The 20,054-nt window shown below is 36.7% G+C and overlaps 2 protein-coding genes across 7 annotated transcripts in view; both read right to left on the bottom strand.

Moving 5' to 3' along the window:
- LOC109539926 (1-phosphatidylinositol 4,5-bisphosphate phosphodiesterase classes I and II) overlaps positions 1–17,834 on the bottom strand; it is a 46,105-nt gene extending 28,271 nt beyond the window's left edge. For 3 of the 6 annotated variants that reach the window (XR_007282553.1, XR_007282554.1, XR_007282555.1), the window contains exons 1-2: positions 17,444–17,834; positions 9,854–10,000 (exon numbers count right to left, since the gene is read on the bottom strand). Coding sequence is in view for 3 of the 6 variants with exons in the window: in XM_048670816.1 (XP_048526773.1) it covers positions 9,854–10,000; positions 17,444–17,545 (249 nt within the window). In the remaining 3 variants the exon portion in view is untranslated. The remainder of the gene's footprint in view (positions 1–9,853; positions 10,001–17,443) is intronic. The other 3 variants (XM_048670816.1, XM_048670817.1, XM_048670818.1) reach the window with 2 other exon arrangements.
- Positions 17,835–18,115: 281 nt separating this feature from the next.
- Positions 18,116–19,180, bottom strand: LOC109533387 (transmembrane protein 147). Its single transcript, XM_019898693.2, has 4 exons — positions 18,932–19,180; positions 18,744–18,876; positions 18,565–18,687; positions 18,116–18,511 (listed from the first exon to the last, which is right to left on the bottom strand). Exons 1-4 carry the CDS (start codon positions 19,006–19,008, stop codon positions 18,161–18,163), a joined length of 684 nt encoding a protein of 227 aa, XP_019754252.2. The 5' UTR covers positions 19,009–19,180; the 3' UTR covers positions 18,116–18,160.
- Between the last annotated feature and the right edge of the window lie 874 nt (positions 19,181–20,054).

Genomic DNA, 20,054 nt, shown 5'->3' with positions numbered 1-20,054 from the left:
TTTAATGGCCGAGAACACAGTTGGATAAGAATATTCATTTTGAGACCCATGTTTTCCAGACTGAAAAAAAAACTTCCAGCTTGGCAATTTGCATCAAACTTTCAGTATTTATAGCCACAGGTGTTCTAGATAGATGCTAAATTTTCAAATCACTATTGCTTTAGTTTGGTAGTAGCGAATTTTTAAAAGAAACAGCGCGGCTGGGTAGAAAGATCGATTTTGAGACCGATAGGATTTTGAGACCGAGCTGGAAATAATTTGGCGTTCGGACCATTTTTATGAAACTCTCAAAATTTTTAGAGTAAAGTTTCCTTTAACGATGGTGGAAATTTTAAATTGCAGCCTGCTTAAGTTTGCAAGATGCAATTTTTTAAGAAAGAGAGCGCAATTGGGATATGACATCCATTTTAAGACCCATGTTTGTAATGCTGGAAAAAATATCTCGGCCAGGCCATTTTTACCAAACTTTCCCAATATTTAGCCAAATATGTTCTATAAAGAAGGTAGAAATTCCAAATCAGTATTTGCTTTGGTATGAAAGATCTGAATTTTTAAGAGCCAGATCGCAGTTGGCTAAGAATAATCGTTTTGAGAATGATATTTGCCAAGCTGGAAAAAATCGACCATCTGCGCCATTTTTATGAAACTTTCAGGGTTATTAGCACCAGGTGCGCTCTATAGGTGGGAACATTTTGAAATCGCTTCTTAGGGTAGTTTGCGAGATGACCATTTTTAAAGGAGAGAGCGCAGTAAGTTAGGTAAAAACATCCATTTTGAGGCCGACATTTGCTAAATCAGGATCTGGGGCAATTTTTGTACAAATGCCGGCATTATTAGCATTACGTTTCTTCTAACGATAGTGAAAATTTCAAGTAGCTACTTGATTTAGTTTGGAAGATATGAATTTTAGTGGCCGAGAACACAGTTGGGTAAGAATATTAATTTTGAGACCCGTGTTTTCCAGACTGAAAAAAAACTGCCAACCCGACAATTTGGATAAAACTTTCAGTATTTATAGCCACAAGTGTTCTAGTTAGATGCTAAAATTTTCAAATTACTACTGGCTTTAGTTTGGAACAAGCGAATTTTTAAAAGAAACAGCGCGGCTGGGTGGAAAGATCGATTTTAAGACCGATATTTGCCAAGCTAGAAATAATTTGGCGTTCGGACCATTTTTATGAAACTTTCAAAATTTTTTGAGTGAAGTTTCCTTTAACGATGGTGGAAATTTCAAAATGCTGCTTGCTTCAGTTTGCAAGATGCAAATTTCAAAGGAAGAGGGCGCAATTGAGGTATGACATGCATTTTAAGACCGATGATTGCAAAGCTGGAAAAAATATCTCGACCTGGCGATTGTTACCAAACTTTCCCAATCTTTAGCCAAATATGTTCGATAAAGCAGGGAAAAATTCCAAATCAGTAGTTGCTTTGGTATGAAAGATCTGAATTTTGAAGAGCCAGTGCTCAGTTGGGTAAGATCAACCATTTTGAGAATGATATTTGCCAAGCTTGAAAACCATGGATCATCTGCCCGATTTTTATCAAACTTTGCAAACGTTTAGCATAAAGTCTCGTTTAACGATGGTGAAAATGTCTAAGTGCTTCAGTTTGCAAGCTGCGATTTTTTAAGGAAGAGAGCGCAATTGAGATATTTCATCTATTTTAAGACCGATGTTTCTCAAGCTGAAAAAAATCTCTCATAGGCACAATTTTTACAAAATTTCAGAATTTTTAGCCAAATATGTTTTATGACGCAGGTGAAAATTCCAAATCACTATTTGCTTTGGAATGAAAGATGTGAATTTTTAAGGGCCTGAGCGCGTAGTTGGGTAAGATCAACCATTTTGAGGATGGTATTTGCCAAGCTGGAAAAATTCGAGCATCTGGGCGATTTTTATGAAACTCCCAAAAAAATTTCCGTAGTCTCGTTTAACGATGGTGAAAATTTTAAATTGCTGCTTGCTTCAGGTTGCAAGAACCGGGTTTTTAAGGAAGAGAGCGCAATTGAGTAAGAACGATCATTTTCAGACCAAAGTTTCCCAAGCTGGTAAAAATCTCACGCCCGGACAATTTTAATAAAACTCAGAATTTTTACCATCAAGTATCTTCGAACGATGGCTAAATTTTGAAATGTCTACCTGCTTTAGTTTGGACGACCCGAATTTATAATTGATTTAACGTTAATTTTTTCAGATCTACCCGGGTACGAATTCTCTAACATTTTATAAAAATTTAGTTTTCAACAAAAAACTTTAAATATTTGTGGAAGATTAACAACAGAAACACTCAAATCAAATAAAAGATTGAAATTTCAGGCTTAAACCCATGAATAAAATGCTATAGAGTCCAGTTTGATAAAACAGTGAGTTGTGTGCAGAGCAGGATCGAAATTGGCTCGGAAAAGCAAAGTTTCGAAGTAAATAAAGATATTTCAGCTGTCCGAGATGGTCGAAAGGTATAAACTTCGGCCGTAATTTCTTATTTCAATATTTGATAAATTGGACGGAGGAGAATCGTTCAAACAAACGCCGAGCCAAAATCGACTTGGACTGTGAAAATACTTGGCTTTAATGCCGATAGGAAATTGATGTGGACCACGTTTCTATAGGCATTTTCGAGAAAAATAAATAATTCAACAAATTATTTAATTTGCTAGGAGTAGTCAGCAGCGCCTAAATAAATAATCTTAAATGTATGCTAATAGATGCACAAACAACCGTGATTGGAGAATCGGTATGATTTTCCTCTGTTCGGTCCGTGTTTATCGTTCCTATTAGCATCTAAGTTTTTCGAATACCTTCGTTAATGTTTAATAATTCTCGCAATCCTCCACAAAAAAAATCAACAAATTTAAAAAGCTCTGATAATATCAGGCACCCCCGGCCGATTTTGCGCCTATTAGCACTTATCAGCTGGGTTTAGCCTCAAAATAACACTCCTGAAGCTTGCCCTATATTATAGGTATATTTTATTTAATTAAGCCAAAAGCCGTCATTATTTAAGTACATTATGTAAAATCTGGGCATTTAAAAAATTTTCAGCATCGTATCATAGAAAAGCTGATATCGCGCTTTGAAGTTTTAATTAATTTTCCCCATGAACAAGGGCTTTCACAGGTGCCATTAGGGGAAAATCTCCATTTAAAACTTGTAGTGGATTTTCCTTTTTTGTCACGTTCCGGGAAGTTGGAAGAGCATAAGCGGCCGAGATAAGAGCGTTTTGATGCTAGACGCGTTAAAATGAACGAGCAGAGTACAAAATGCACATCCATGACAATTTCTAACAGCAAAATGAAGCATATTTCTGCAGTCCTTCTGAAGTCAATGGGTTTAGTCGAGAAAAAGAGCAAAACTGAATTGTTTCCACCAATTTAAGACTTTGAACAGGGAAATTGCACAACGATCGATATGTTGATTCATGCAACCGGATAAAATAACAATTTAAAAATCAGAATTAATTTTAAAACAAGCGAAAACAAAAAAAGTGAAGTAAACTGATATAAAAGTGAAGACAAACTGGAATCAATTGGAAATTTGACAAATATTTAACATAACCGGAAGAAGCCATCAATATAGAACACCGCATGTTGAAATGTCACAAACGTACAAAATAATGAAGTAGTTATCCAATCGTTTCAACATCGAAGATAAATTTGAGTGAGTTTCTTCAAAGAAAACAAAACTCAAAATCCTCGTGTTCTTTGACTGAATTGATAGCAATGATTCTAATCGATGTCTGACAACGATGCGATAAACAATCAGATTCAGACAAATCATTAGGAAACAAGTGAAATAAAAGAAGATACTGAGAAGAGAAGAAAAAAACGTGCGGCACGCGATTCATCGTCTAAATATAGACGACGAGCGTCTAATTAATCCATTTTTACGTGACGGCGGCGTCGCGCCGTCCCACAAATTTTCATGTTCCCTAAAGATTAGCTCGGTAAGTGCAATAAGTTTTGGGCGTCAATAAATGTGGGCCGAACACATCGATGATTATAGTAGCCCACCTTTTTAATATGACAGTGGGTGGCAGTTTACAGGATTTATTGGTTCAATTCGTCTCAAAACTAAACAAATATTGACAGGTTTTTTGGCCAATTTTCTGCAGATATTTTAGCAATTTCTTCTTTCTTCAATCTATTACAAGTTCAATGAAAGTTTCGTACAGTGCAACAAGAACTTTCTATTTCAACTGTCGGGCCCCCACGCATTTCGACGCTGAACATTTACATAAATGCTTTGGGACAAATCTGTGCACGTGTTTTTTCGCCTGGTTTATTTCTACTTTTACATGGGATTTCCATATGTATCTTTGTATTTTCGCTGCGAATTTGTTGCTGTTTTTCAAAACTGTTCATTGGTAAACATTTTCATATTTTGAATCAGATGAATTTTGCTTTTTATAGCAAAAATTTGCTTTTTTTCGCAAGTTTGTCATCTTGCAGCTGAAAGGGAACATTTTTCTAAACATTTTGACGCGATTTTGACAAAAATACTCATGTTTTTCTATGTGACTACTAGCAGCAAAAATAGTGGCGAGAAAATCCATTTTGAGACTGTTATTTACTAAGCTCGTAAAAATTAGGTTTACAGCTGATTTTTATGACAATCTGTACGTATGTAAAATCGGGTGTCTTCTAAAGATGATGCAAATTTGAAAAAGTGAAAAAGAGGCCAAATTCGATGTAGCTACTTGCTTGAGTTGGGAAGAAGCGAATTTTTAAGAGAAACAGCGCGGTTAGATCGATCCTTTTTGAAACCGATAATTACCAGAGTGGAAAAACTCTAGTCTGCGGGCGATTTTTGTGAAACTTTCAGTATTATTAGCACCAAATATCTTCTGAGAATGGTGAAACTTTTAAATTTCTAACTGCTTTAGTTTGGACGAGGGGAGTTTGCGCTTATGGGACAGAACATCTATTTTGAGACTGATATTTGCAAGTTGGACAAGTTCTGGCATCTGGGGAATTAATCTGAAACTTTCAGCATTCCTAGCATCAAGTGTCTTCTAAAGATGTGGGAAATTTTAGATTTCTGGATGCTATATTTTGGGCGAGGTAAATTTTCAAAGGAGAGGGCGCATTTGGGTACGAATAGCCATTTTGAGATCGATTTTTGTCCAACTGGAAAAAATCTTGCACTTGAGAAGATTTTTATGAAACTTTTTTATATATGTTATTATTTATAGCATCAAGTGTCTTCTAAAGCTGGTGAAAATTTCAAATTTTTACGTGCTTTTGTGTGGATGATGTCAATTTTAAAAGGAGAGAACGCACGTGGGATAGATGATCCATTTGGAGACTGATACTTGCCAAGATCCAATAAATGTTTCCATCTGGGAGATTTTTATCAAATTTTCCGAATTATTCGCTTCTAGTCTCTGCTAGAGATAGTGAAAATATCATGTTTCTACAAGCTTTAGTTTGGGGGCACCAAATTTTTAAAGGCGACAGCGCACTCGAGTACGAAGATCCGTTTTGAAACCGATATTTGCTAAGCTGGGAAAAATCTGGCATATGGGCGATTGTTATGAAACTTTCAGCGTTAGTAGCCCCGAGTATCTTCTAACGATTCTGAAAATTTAAATTTTTTGCATGCCTTAGTGTGGGTGACGCAAAGTTTTAAACGAGATAGCGCACTTAATTTCGTATATCTATTTTGAAACCGATATTTGCCAAGCTGAAAAAAAACTGGCATTCCCCAGATTTTTACGGAACTTTCAGCGTTATTAGCACCACGTCTCTTCTATAGACAGTAAAAATTTGAAGTTTCTGAATGGTTCAGTTTGAATGACGGGAATTTTCAAAGGAGAGCGCGCACTTGAGTAACGGTCCATTTTGAGACTGACAGTCACCAAGCTGGAAAAAATCTGGCATTCAGGAAATTTTTATGAAACTCAGCATTTTATGCACCAAGTGTGGTCTGAAGATGGTGAAAATTTCATTAGCTACTTGCTTTAGTTTGGAAGGAGCGAATGTTTAAGGGAGAAAGCGCGGTTGGGTGGAACGGTCCATTTTGTGAGCGACATTTACCCAACAAAAATCTGTACATTATGAAACATTCAGCATTTTTTGATTCTCAGCTTACTGATGGCAAAAATGTGAATTGTGAAATACAATTTTTCTTCAGGCTTACAAAAAAGGGGGCTCCTCAAATATTCTTCTTCAACTGCAGGAACTTGCAAAAAACATTAATTTTCTTCAACATTTCCCAACCGAAATACTAAAAGCGTCAAATGCTGAAAGCAACCAACTTTCTTCGGTAACAAAACCAAGACACGAGATGAGTGAGTTCCGACTAAAAATCTCGAAAGAAAAAGAAAGGATTAAGCGCGGGAAGTAGAGAGCTGAGGTGAAAACTAGAAACATTTTATCAGACCGTCGTGCAAACATTTTAAGAAAAACCAAAGGAAGTTTGCATTTGGGGCATCATCAGCAATATTTTACTATAACGAAAAAATCACTTTCTAATCATATTTCGTCAAGAATTGATGATTTTCTAGGAATTAGACTGTCGTCGATAGGAATGTGGTCCAATTCCAATTCAATGGCAAATTCCTTTCAACGACAGTCTAATTATTCAAAAATCATCAAATGTTCAAACGAATAACGATGGGCATGAAATCCTTAGCCATTTAGAAGTCAGCAAAATAACCATCCGATATTAACACTGAAAATTGAAGGCTGAAGTTAACCGGAAAGAATATGAATGAGACAAGCAGACAAACGATCAATTCTCAAGGTACACACATTACCTTAAGGTATAGCCGAGCTACGCTTCTTAATTTATCAATGTGGGCAAACTATCAGAAGAAATTAATCCGAAGGAAAACAATCCACTCAACATGTCGAACGTCACGTCGAAAAGGGTCGGGAAAAGGCGTTGCCCAAGGCCAGGAAAACTGGAAGAGAAAACTTCTAATTGCTTTAGGGCGGACGCGCGCGAAAATTTAAATTAGTACAAATATGGTACACGCGATGTTATTTCGGGATTTTCCTCCTGACCTATTTTTAGAGCTGCAGGAAACCCGAATAAGAACAATGATTAGGCCTTAATTACTCAGCGCACGGATTATAATTAGAGTCTAAAGTTTCTCCGGTTTATCTGCTTACTTCCCCAATTCTCGTCAAACAAAAGTCTGCTACAGATAAATCTTGATTTGCAGCAATAACGATGCCTATGATAACACTATAAGAAGCCTTTCTCAAATCAATACGATCAATTTATAATGTTATTGATTGCTAGTGAGTGCGGTTCGCACTGATATAATTATAGGATTTTAAAAGGCGAATAAACCGGTTGCAACCATGCGAAAACAAAGGCGACACCCAAATAGGCTGTACCATCATTCGAACAATATGTAAATACTGAACACATGAAATGAGGAGATAAGGCGAGCTTTCTGCCAAAGCGTTTTCCATTTCCATTTTCCGGTGGAAGCTATTGTGCTGTGCATAGTTTGCCAACTGTTCGAGGGATATTTTGCGGCTCAGAGGACAAAACGCAATTTTTAGTGGCAAAACTGACTTTACCATCGAGCTTTACGAGCTTTACTTGAAAATCAACTAATAGACAGAAGCGCAGCTTTGTTTAACCAAAAAGTTGCAAAATATTGCAAGAGTTTCATTGAGAAAACAAATATTTGGATGAATTTATTTAAACTAAAATTTACACGACCAGTTTGCAATTTCACATATTTTCGATAATTTATTGAACCAATAGATCGTCTAAAGTAGGAATAACGACGTACTTAAGCTGGATCTATGACGGAACGATCATTGATATCCATGTTAACTGGTCATAAAACCCGTTTTATGTCACTTTACCGTCAAAACACCTTTTAGTACGGTTCGCCCAAGAGCAATAACATTATATGAAGCAAAATAACACATTTTCCGATAAAAATATATTTGAGTTTTAAGGGCAGTAAATTTTTTATTTCATGTTGCGGACGTTCAACCTCTTGCATTCTCTTGGATGAAATTCAATCTATGAATAGTGAGATTGCTCTGAGGTGCAACAGCCTCTGAAGATGCCTGCTCTGCGTGCTAGCGAAATATCAGAACCAAATTTTGATTGCCAATAGTTTAACAACTTAAAAATCTTCAACAGATCACGAGAGACCGAAGAGGTCTTACTGAATTGCACTTATCACTTAAAAATTCGCATCTTTCGAACCAAGTCAAGTAACAGCAAATTTTTACCATCTTTAGAAGATACTTGATGCTAATAACGCTGAAAGTTTCATAAAAATAAACCGGATGTGAGATTTTTTTTTGCTTGGCTAATATCGGTGTCAAAATGGATGTTCTTACCAAACTACGCTCTCTAACTTAAAAATTCCTGTCGTAAAATCTACAGCAGATACGAGGTTGAAAATCTCCCGATTTTTAGACGACAGTTGACTCTACATGTAGTGGGCTTTTCCTAAAAATCGCCCGCATGCCAGATTTGTTTCAGCTTGACAAATATGGGTCCCAAAATGGACGTTCTTACCCAATTACGCTGTCACGTATAAAAGTTCGCATCTTCCAAACTAATGAACGCAGCAATTTTACATTTTCCCAATATTCAGACGATGCTTGATCCTAAGAATCCTCAAAGTTTCAAAAAAATCGCTAATATGGCAGATTTTTTCCAGCTTGGCGAATATCGGTGTCGAAATGCATGTTCTTGCCTAACTGAGTTTCTCCCTTAAAAATTCGCGTTTTCCAAACTAAAGCAGCCAGTAATTTGAAATGATTACCATTTTTAGCCAATACTTGATAATAAGAATGCTGAAGGTTTCAGACAAATCGCCCGGATGCCAGAATTTTTGGAGCTTTGCAAATATTGGTGTCAAAATGTATGTTCTTATCTAACTGCGATCCATAACTTAAAAATTAGGGGCGTAAAATTTAAAACACGTATGAGCTCCAAATTTTCACCATATTTAGGAAACCATCGACTCTAAAGATGCTGAAAGTTTCACAAAAATCTCTGAGTTGTCAAATTTTTTCCAGCTTGGCAAATATTGGTCTGAAAATGGATGTTCTTGCCTAACTGCACTCTCTCACTTAAAAATTCACTTTTTCCAAACTAAAGTAGGCAGTAATTCAAATTTCGCAGCATCTTTAGAACATACTTAGTGCTAATAATTCGGAAAGTTTCATAAAAATCGACCTGATACCAGCTTTGGCAAATATCGGTTTCAAAATGGATCTTTTTACCCAATTGCGCTCTCTCACTTGAAAAATCGTATCTTCCAAACTGAAGCAGGCAGCAATTCGAAAATTTCACCATCTTTAGCCATCATCCAATACTTGACGCTGACTAAATTTCCAGCTTGACAAATGTCGGTCTCAAAATGGACATTCTGTCCCAACTGCGCTCTCTCCTATAAAAATTCGCATATTCCAAACAAAAGCTCAAAGCAATTTAAAATTTTTACCATTTTTAGAAAACGCTTGAGTCTAAAGATGCTGCAAGTAAGTAACAGTTTGAAATTTACTTCTCCGATATTAAAGAAGAAAATATGAAATGTTCACTTCGGAAATGCACTGTAATGAACGTTTCTAATTATAGACGTACCTTCTTTGTAACTATTTTTAAATTGAATTTCGCCCAAGGGAACGCTTAGCGTCTGATTATTTATTTTAGCTTGCCGGATTTCTAATTTGTTTTGATTAGCGCGATATGACAAAAATATGGGAAAATCTCATCATTTGCTTGTTTTTGCTGTTTAAACGCTTGGCTGCTGATAATTGCAACTGCATTTCTACTGGAACTTTGTTTATCTTGGGCACATAAAACGGATTTAATTTAAAAAAAGTTAAACCTAAATACTTGTGAAAATTAACTTAAAGACAAACCTTGGGAATTCTGGCATAACGTCCAGTACGAGTATCCTTAATGTGTGCGATATCCAGCAAGTCTGCCTCATGATTTTGGTCCACCCAGTACAGGTAGAATCCATCTGGATCCACCTTCAACGTGACGGGTATTCCCACTCCAGTGTCCTGGAAAACAGCATGTTATTGCTCACTGTCACCAAAATTTCATCAAAAAAATAGAAATTTGCGTGTAAAAATAGCTTCAGTACAATTGTTCCTCCCGGAATTTTTTCAATAGATTTGGCCCAAAAATCTATTTTTGACCAACGGTTTAGTGTGTTGTTGAAGTATTGAAAGCACCAGTAAATCAGGCCTTGTGATTAAAAAAGTAATTTGCTAAAAAACCTTAAATTCATAATCAAAACCCCGCAAATTCTATTGTTGAAGGTGATTTAATTTAAAAATAGCATTTCCACTCAATTCAGCCGGAAAAATGGGTTTTCCAGCACTAAGAATGTTAGAGGCGTTGGGATTTTAACGGTGGGACTTATGCAGGAAAATTCTCCAAAATTTCCCCTGCCGTAAAAGAGCAGTCAATATTTTCAAGAAATGTATTTTGGTCGCACTCTCTTCCGCACAAAACAGTGATCTTAATCCAAAAATATGCCCAGTTCTGCGAACTACAACCGACCAACTCACATGCATCACGGATATCAACGGATTCATTCATGAAAAGCTGGAAAAAGTCCAGATAAACCCACGTTCAACTGGCATTATCTTGCAAGGATTCCTGCGAAAACATCCGCAAAAACCAATCCAACTGATTGTCAATAAATAACATAAAATTAGCTCCAACTATCATACATAATTTGAATGGATGCCACTGATTACTAACAACAGTAAAAACATTTTTGATTCAAAATCGCAAGGAAGCGAGATCTGCAACAAGCTCGAAAAGCGAAATAATTCAACATTTGGTTCAGCGGCTTTTGGCTTTTTAATCCATGATAGTTTCTTTAGGTCGAAAAATTTCTAATATTTTTATCGCTTCAATCATTTGAATAGTAAAGAATCAAACAATGCAGCGACTTATTGCAGAAAAACCACTCTAAACTCTAGAGGCCCAAAAAAATCGACCATTTCGAGCTATTTAAAGCGGTCGAGCTAAAATACTGGAACTTTACACTTACATAAAAAATACAGTTATTATGCATGAAGTGCGGCACTCGATGACCCTGCCTAATAAATTTGCATATTCAAATTACAAATTAAGCTAATAGCTCCAAATGGTGAACATATACGGTGTCCCAACATTTCCATCAATAGCGCCAATCGTTCACAAAAAATGTTTTGATGCTCTTGACTTACTTGGAGAAAGAAAATCTTACTCTATCTTGCACAAAAACTTGCTTTCGAATCGGTGTTTTCCTCAATTGTCAAAAAACTGCCACTCCACATTGAAGCAAGATACGGACCTGCTCTTGCCATCTGCAGAAAGATAAAACGTCACTCCACTTTAGCAAGAAACTTGCATTCGAGTCACTCCACTTTAGCAAGAAACTTGCATTCGAGTCACTCTTTTCCTCAGTTTTCGCCATTTGTTTAAAAAAACCATTTTTTTCTCTTCGAGACTTTCAGACAAAAAGTAGCCGCCCAACACGAGAACAGGTACATACCTGCTCTTGTATTCGTTATATAGAGAACCTGACAGTATTTAAAAAAGAAACATGTATTTGTATCGGTATTTTTCTCAATTTTTGCCTTTTGATTTAACCTTGTATTTCAATCGAGACTATCGGACAAGAAATTTTTCCAAAAATATTACTCAAATATCAGGCCATAAACGGACCTGCTCTTGCCTTCCTCAGAAAGACACAACCACACTCTAGTTTAGCAAAAAACTTCAATTCGAAGCGCATTTTCCTCAATTTTTGCCGTTGGGTTTAAAATAACCTTGCTTTCGCTTCGAGACTTTCTGATAAGAAATTTTCAAAAAACTGCCACTCAACATTGAAGCCATGTCCGGACCTGCTCTTGCCTTACTCAGAAAGATAAAACCACACTCCACTTTAGCAAGAAACTTGCATTCGAGTCACTCTTTTCTTCAGTTTTTGCCGTTTGATTTAAAAAATCTTGTTTTCTCTTCTAGACTTTCAGGCAAAAAAATTACCGCTCTACACGAGAACAGGTACATACGTGCTCTTGTATTTGTTCTATAGCGAGAACCTGACAGGATTTAAAAAAGAAACATGTATTTGTATCGGTATTTTCCTCAATTTTTGCATTTTGATTTAACCTTGTATTTCAATCGAGACTATCTGATAAGAAATTTTCCCAAAAATGTTTCTCAAAATGCAGGCCATAAACGGACCTGCTCTTGCCTTCCTCAGAAAGACAAAACCACACTCTAGTTTAACAAAAAACTTCAATTCGAAGCGCACTCTTCCTCAATTTTTGCCGTTTGATTTAAAAGAACCTTGTTTTCGCTTCGAGACTTTCTGATAAGAAATTTTAAAAAAATCGCCATTCAAAACTGAAGCTAGATACTGACCTTCTCTTGCGTCTCTCAGCAAGAAAACACCGCACTTCATTTGACAAAAAAACCGGCATTTTAAAGGGCTTATTAGATTCACCATTTTTGCCGTTTGATTGAAAAAACATTCGACAACTCTTCGCGACTCAAGACTCGCGAAAAAAGTTCAAAAAGCCCCCACGCAAAACTGAAGCGAGATAGGGACCTGCATTTGCTTTTCTCATAAAGACAAAGGGATAGAGGGAATGTGGACAAATTTTACGCTCAAATCAAGGATTCATTAAGTAGAACAACCTTATCTGTATTAAGAACCTTGGAAGGAAAATAAACGTCAACTGTTTATAATGTTGAAATCCAATTGAACGTAAAAGCGATAGGAAATTTCGTAAACTATAAACAACAATTTGCTTTAGAAGCTCATCGCTAACAGTCTAGACTTCGCTACTGCACATTTTATGGCGCTTCTTTCCATTACCCGAACTTCAATTCAGGTTAGAAACTCCCAAGTTTTTCCTTTGCCCAGTCGACGTTCTGAATGCATGAAATAACTAGAAGAGAAGAGGCAAAAAACAACCAGTTATCTTATTTCAAGTATTATTCGAATAGATTAAAAGCCCACGGGTAATTAGAGCGCATGAAGTGATTTATTGAATGTTTATGTAGCAGGAAAACATTTACGTTGCATTTATCACTCGGTTTATTGCTCATGGAGTAAAACTAAGTTTTATTAACTTCCCGGACACGTTCCATGCTTGCGCATTTCCTTACAAATTAAAATACCTTCTTTTTTAATATAATCACCTGCGTATAAACTATCAGTCAATTAGGGACAAATTCGTATCACATTAAGTGCGCTACAAGCATGACTAAGTGAAAAAATACCCGAAAACAACCATTAAATTTCTTCAGGCTCTTAGTCAACTCCTGCTCTTAGTGCGACTTATTTGATACGAGTTTGTCCCTAATTGACTATTCATCCATGCACATAAACTCTGATAATTGCATCAATATGTTTTCATTACGATTTTATTGGCCTGTTTCGACGATTTATTAAAGCCTCCAAAGCGATTTTGCCTAATAAAACATGTGACAAGGCATTTTTCTTAAATTTGGAATAGCGGAATTGAGCAACATTTGGGTTTTGGCGATTGTTTTCTTCATTTATGGTTTACCTACAGTTTGCTGTTTATTATTCATAAGGCTGTTGTTTGAATTAATTAAATCACGAATGCTGGAGCGTTTAAGCAAATAGCGAAAGCTGCAGGCAGGTAGATAAAGCACCACACCAAAATACCCGGAAAGTAATGGAATTAGACAAGAAGTTAAGCCGGTAGACTGATTCCATAATTGTAATTTCAATAATTCAACTAAGTCAAAAGTCTAACTGTAAAACTGAACATTTTTGGTGCTTTTATGCCGCCGTGGAAAATAATTCCTTCTAAGTCCGAAAACAGCCCGAAAGAATCAACACAAACGACAGTCTAAAGCCCGAAAATCTCAGCATTTGGAATGAAAAAATGCGACTTTAAGACTTTTATTATCAATGTTGCAACACGGAAATGGTTTTTAATTGCTTTTGAAAGCTTTTCACGGTGGGATTTTCCGGACGCAAAACTTAGCCTGTTTTACGCCGTTTTCACGCAAGAATTAAAAAGTTTGATAAAAAAGCGGTATCAAACATTAAATTAAGATTAATTAATTCGCGGTTCGTAACTTTTGCCCGTGTCCGGGAGTTTTTCCTGTGGCAAGTTTCGGCTAAAATTAAACACAGATTAAGATTAAGAGCCGTAGAAATTGGGAAATTTGGGAAAACATTAACGTGTTACTTCCGAGCTTTTTCTGGATTAAATTGCTTTAAGGGTTGAAAATATGCAAGATCGGATTTTGGGTGTTAAGCAATTAAAGTTTCACTCTAATGATTAATGCTCAAAAAAGCCTAAACAAGACAACAACAGGATATTTATGTGACTAGGTATCCTGTTGATGGCAAAGTTGTTGAGTTTTCCGAGCTAAAAGTGCCATTTAATTTCAGACGCGATTGCTGAAAATAATATTTTTCTCGCGAATTGATTCAGGAAATAATGGAACTCGGGAAAGCGTAATTGAAGTCGATTTTACGTCGTCTTTTAATGGCACAACACGAAATGGAATCCAATTACTTTTTTAAATACGATATTAATATCCAGATTTTCATTTTCCGCATGCGATTAACATAACATTTGCGATTTTTCAATGCGCAATTTTACATTTAGATCGTAGGGATTTTTCCTCAAAATTCGCGATTTGAGTTAAATTATCAATCTCGTTTTTCCCTTTTGTTGCCTGCACACGATTTTCCGACACTGATGGTTTTCTCTGTAACGACGAGATATATTTTTGATTGATGTTGGTACGCTTTTGAATACATCGTTAAATGTTTGCAACAGGTTCGAATGGGCATGATTGATCTGATTTCGCATTGTTCGTATTACCGATTAAGGACTAATCCATATATGTAGGGCTAAAGCCCTGGACTAAGCGAAATAATTGGATATTACATGAATGATGTATCAAAAATTCACTTGCAGCTGCTTAAAAGCTAAGTTTATTTTAAGAGGGAGTGGAAATATGTAAGGTTCAATTTTGATTACTTTTTAATTACGCGATTCTTTCACAAAAGCTGGCAATTTTTCAGCAAATTTGGATTGATTCTGGCTCCTTTTGGGTTGTTGAGTTCAAGGAGTTTGAAGGTTTGGAGAAAAATTTTGAATTTCTTTTGCTCATTTTTTTCCGCACATTTGCCAGTGTTTTATTCGGTTTAAGGGCGATTTTATTGATTTACAGTAGTCCAAATTTCCAAAAAAAGTTTAACCAGAAACAACCATTCTGCATGAGGGCATTGAGGCGTTAGTTTCATCTCAAGATACATATTTTAGAGCCTTCTTTGTCTGTATTGGTTTATCCTGAGAGAAACAGAAAACCTTACTCGATTTCACAAAGAAACCTGAATTCAAATTGCTTTTTTCCTCAATTTTTGCAATTTGATTGAAGACATTTTTTTTTCGCTTCGAGACTGTGACAATAAATTTGGGCCTGCTCTGGTTTTCCACATAAATACGAATCCTCACTCTAGTTCACCCAGAAATTTGCATTCGAATCGGTATTTTCCTCAGCTTTTGCCATTTGATTTTCCACAAGATTTTGTAAGCGCTTCGAAACTTTCTGACAAGTTTTCAAAAAATTGCCACTCAAAAATAACGCCGGACACTGATCTGCTGATGCTTTCGTTATAAAGAGTAAACTTCACTCTGTTTCACAATTTCAGAGTTTGCATTCTAATCGGTGATTGTTTCAATTTTTGCCATTTTTTTTAAAACAGCTTTGCGTTCGCTTTGAAACTTTCTGGACCTATTTCTTTTAAATCGCCTCTCAAAATTCAAGCCAGGCACTGACATGCTCTTGATTTCATTATAAAGACAAAACCTAACTGTATTTAACAAAGAAAGTTACATTCGAAGCGCTCCATTTGATGTAAAACAACCTCGTCTTCGCTTCGAGACTTTCTGACAAGAAATTTAAAAAATTGCCTCCCACAATTAAAGCCAAGCAGCTCTTGCTTTCGTTGTGAAGAGGAAACTCCACTCTATTTCACCAAAAAACTTGCATTCGAACCGGTGATTTTTTCAATTTTTCCCATTTGATTGAAAACAACTTTGTTTTCGCTTCAAAACTTAGTGACACATTTGTTTCTTAAAATCGCTACTCAAAAAGAAAGCTAGACAGAGACCTGTTTTTCCTTTCATTGAAAAGATAAAACTTCACTCTATTATACCAAGAAAAAAATCATTCAAACCGGTAATTTCTTCAATTTTTCCCATTCGATTGAAAACAACTTTCTGTTCGCTTCGAAACATTCTGACAGTATTTTTTTTAATCACTTCTCAAAAATTAATCTAGACACAGATCTGCACTTGAATTCATTATAAAGAGAAATCCTCACTATTTTTCACAAAAAACTTGTATGGGAATCAGGCTTTTCCTGAAGTTTTGCCATTCGATTGAAAACAACTTTGTGTTCGCTTCGAAACATTATGACACTATTTTTTTTTTAATCACTTCTCAAAAATAAATCTAGACACAGATCTGCACTTGAATTCATTATAAAGAGAAATCCTCACTATTTTTCACAAAAAACTTGTATGGGAATCAGGGTTTTCCTGAAGTTTTGCCATTCGATTGAAAACAACTTTGTGTTCGCTTCGAAACAATCTGACATTAAATTTTTTTAAAATTGTCACTCAAAAACAAATCTGGACACATATCTGCTTATGCTTTGATTATACAGAGAAAGCCTCACTCTTTCTCCCAAAAAAACTTGCATGCGAATAGCTTTTTTCCTCAATTTTTTCAATTTGATTTAAAGCAAACTAAAAAGCTCTTTTTATCGATTTGCAGCGATCTTTTGACCAAAAATTTGCATTTTTAAGCTTGAGTTTTATTTGAAGTTGAACATTTTAGCCCCTTGGGCTTGTTTCAAAAAACTACATTTCTTCAGTTATTTGAAGGTAAAAAGACTGCTCTTGAAGCCAATGTTCCTGCAAACATTTTTTCCCGGTTTCTTGAAATGAAACCTTTAATGAAGCAAAGAAAATACAAGCCAAAAGTTCAACATAACAGTCGCGGATGGGCAAAATGTAAAACCCGCTTTGTTTGCAGTTTAAAATCGCGACTTTTTGCGCTTAATCTCCATAAATGAGGAAAATCATCGGGGAATCTTCTTCACCCCAATGTTAGCTATTATCTAATACTAATGTGTTTGGTTGGATGGAGGCATCGGAAGATTAAAATATCGGGCATTAGACAATTGTTAGGCCTGCAGTTTTTGCGTCTTCGTTATCTGCCGCTTAATTAGAGAGTTGGAGGACAATTCCGGTACTGACTAAGGAAGTTTCATCGCTTCTAACCATTTGAATCCTGCTATCTTATCGGAATTGAATCACCATTGCATAATTTAATCAATTAATTGTTGTTATTAGCAGGAACGCAAGGCGGCATTTTTTTCTTAGGTAAATTTTAATGGCAAGCTAAAAAAATGAAAACAGCGACTTTCAGCTCACCTCATCCCACTTGATGAATTTTTCGCCGTTGATCAGTGCCTGAGGCACCTCGACAGGTTTCACGGAAACCGCGCTACTCAAAGAGGAAACAGTTCCTGCCATTTTCACTGGGAAAGTACCGGAAAACCACGTTCAGCCCAACATTTTGCCTTGGCGCAAAAAATTTGAATCCTGCACCTCACTGAAACAATTGCGCCAACCGACAGGACATGGTGATCCGACTCGCATCCACTGCTGTGTGGATATCAAGCGATATTTTCCGAATTGGAGTCCACGAAAATCACCATGTTCCTCTGCTTTTCGCTGTATGTTCACTCCGGGCTTGTTGCTCTGCTGCTGCTTCCTGAATTAGCAATGTTGCCGCATTCTGCAGCAGGAATTCCCCTTTCGCATTTCCCTCCAACAGTCCATAGAGTGGAGAACGCGGGTTTTTACACGGAATCAATTCGCATGGCAACAACGGATACTTTAAGGATTGCCGCCAACTGCGCGCATGCCGGAACAGGTCCGTGACGTTCCATTGTTTTCGTCTATGAGCGATTTGTAATGGTTTTCTGGCCTCCAATACCCGATTCCCCTATTCAATAATTCATGCTGAAATAGTGTTAAATCGGCGCCGCCTCAAACACTGACCTTAATTATCTAAAACTAGCCTAATAAAAAAAACACCTGTACAAAAAACACTTTATACTAGGCTAGGCTAACTCAATGGCCTAATTAATAAATCCCTATCACTTGAGCCAGCCCGGCGTAAATAGTTAAAGTGAACAGAGCATAGAGCATGGTAAAAGCCCCTTTAACCACCAGCCCCAGGCAGGGGCTGAAGCGTAGGATTTGAAGGAGGGACTCAATCAATAACGGCTTGTAGCAGCTGAGGACTAGAAGAATGGTGACCACAGTCTTTAGATTCTGGTTCAGATTATGTCTGGACCAGAGCCAGACTAAGGTGGCTGTGGCGATGTGTTGGACTAAAAGCACACTTGATTCCAGGCATTTTTGAATGTAAATCCAGTCGAATTCCGCTCCTCGTGCGCCCACCCAGAGCAACAGCGCTCTAGATAGAATCACCTAGCAGAGAGCGTTTTAAGCGATAGGCCATAAGATCAAAAAGACTAATTTACCTCTGCAGTGGCCCACCCAATGCCTGCCGTCAGCACCTTGCTGTGCCCCTTACCGGGAATTCCACTGAGAACAAAGTACAGGCCTACTAAATCGGCCAGGTCCACGGTGTACTTCAAAAACTCCTGCAAAACCCAGTTGCATTAAAATTAAATCGCACGTAGCAACAGTGGAAGTTTACCCCAATGAAGTCGCTGCCAAGGTCCTCAACGTTATCCGGGAAAAATGTGGCCAGCACCATCATTTTGGCCAACTGTGTGAACATGTAGATCATCCCTGCTTGAACGCATTTCCAAAAAGCCCCGTATTCTGACCTGAAATATCGAAAAACTAAACCTGTATCCACTTGCAGCTTTCCAAAGAACTTACAGGCCAGATTGCTTGTAGGCCAGGTAATAGGGAACATATACTAGCGCGACACAATTTCCAAAGTGGTATAAAGTCATTTTCACACTAGTTAGGGCTTTATTAAGGATTTGGGGCCCTAATTGATAAAGTGGGGTTAGAACTGCTGTCAAATTTGAGTTGTTGTTTGAAGGTTGTGCGGACTAGAGATGTAGCAATCCAGAGGCGTAGTCAACGATTCGAAGGCAAGGAAGTTTGGAAGATTTTGCGCATTTGCAAAATCTACATTTTCTTTTTTTGTCTGTATTGCTTTCTCCTGAGAGGAGAAGAAAACCTTACTCGATTTCACAAAGAAACCTGCATTTAAATTGCTTTTTTCCTCAATTTTTGAAATTTGATTGAACAATTTTTTTCTGGTCTGGCAAGAAATTTTCAAAAAATCACCTCTCAAAATTGAAGACAGATATGGGCCTGCTTTGGCCTTCCTTACAGAGGTGAAACCTCACTCTATTTCACAAAAGAACTTTCATTTCAATCGATGATTTCTTCAATTTTTGCCATTTGAATGAAAGCCACTTTGGCATCGAATCCAAACTTTCTGACACAAGTTTCAAAAAGTGGCCACTCAAAAACTAAGCTAGAGGCAGATCTGTTCTAGTTTTCTTTATAAAGGGAAAACGTCACTCTATTTGACAAAAAAACTTTAATTCAAGTTGAGCTTTTTGTGAATAAGTACAAATTAATTTTCGCCATTTGATTTAAAACAACCTTTTCTGCTAGTCGAATCTTGTAAAATTGCCTCTTAAAATTCAAGCCAGTTACTGTTATGCTCGTGCTTTCAGTATAAAGACTTGGATCCCAATCGGCGATTTCTCAATTTTGCCATTTGATTGAAAACAACTTTGTGCTCACTTCAAAATTTTCTGACACTAAAATTTAAAAAAGTCTTTACTCAAAATGTAAGCTAGACACAGACCCGCTCTTGCTTCCATTATAAAGCGAAAAGCTGATTCTTTTCCACAAAAAATTAGCATTCGAATCGCTCTTTCCCTAAATTTTTTCCAGTTGATTTTAAACTACTTTGCCATCACTTCAAAACTTTCTAACACATTTTTTTTTTAAATTGCTACTCAAAAAATTATACTTA

Source organism: Dendroctonus ponderosae, unplaced genomic scaffold (genome assembly GCF_020466585.1).
Source record: "Dendroctonus ponderosae isolate FM_Combo_2020 unplaced genomic scaffold, Dpon_F_20191213v2 Dpon_F_20191213_1, whole genome shotgun sequence".
Taxonomy (NCBI): domain Eukaryota; kingdom Metazoa; phylum Arthropoda; class Insecta; order Coleoptera; family Curculionidae; genus Dendroctonus; species Dendroctonus ponderosae.
Note: the sequence above shows the minus strand (reverse complement) of the source record. Positions and strands in the feature narration are given on the sequence as shown.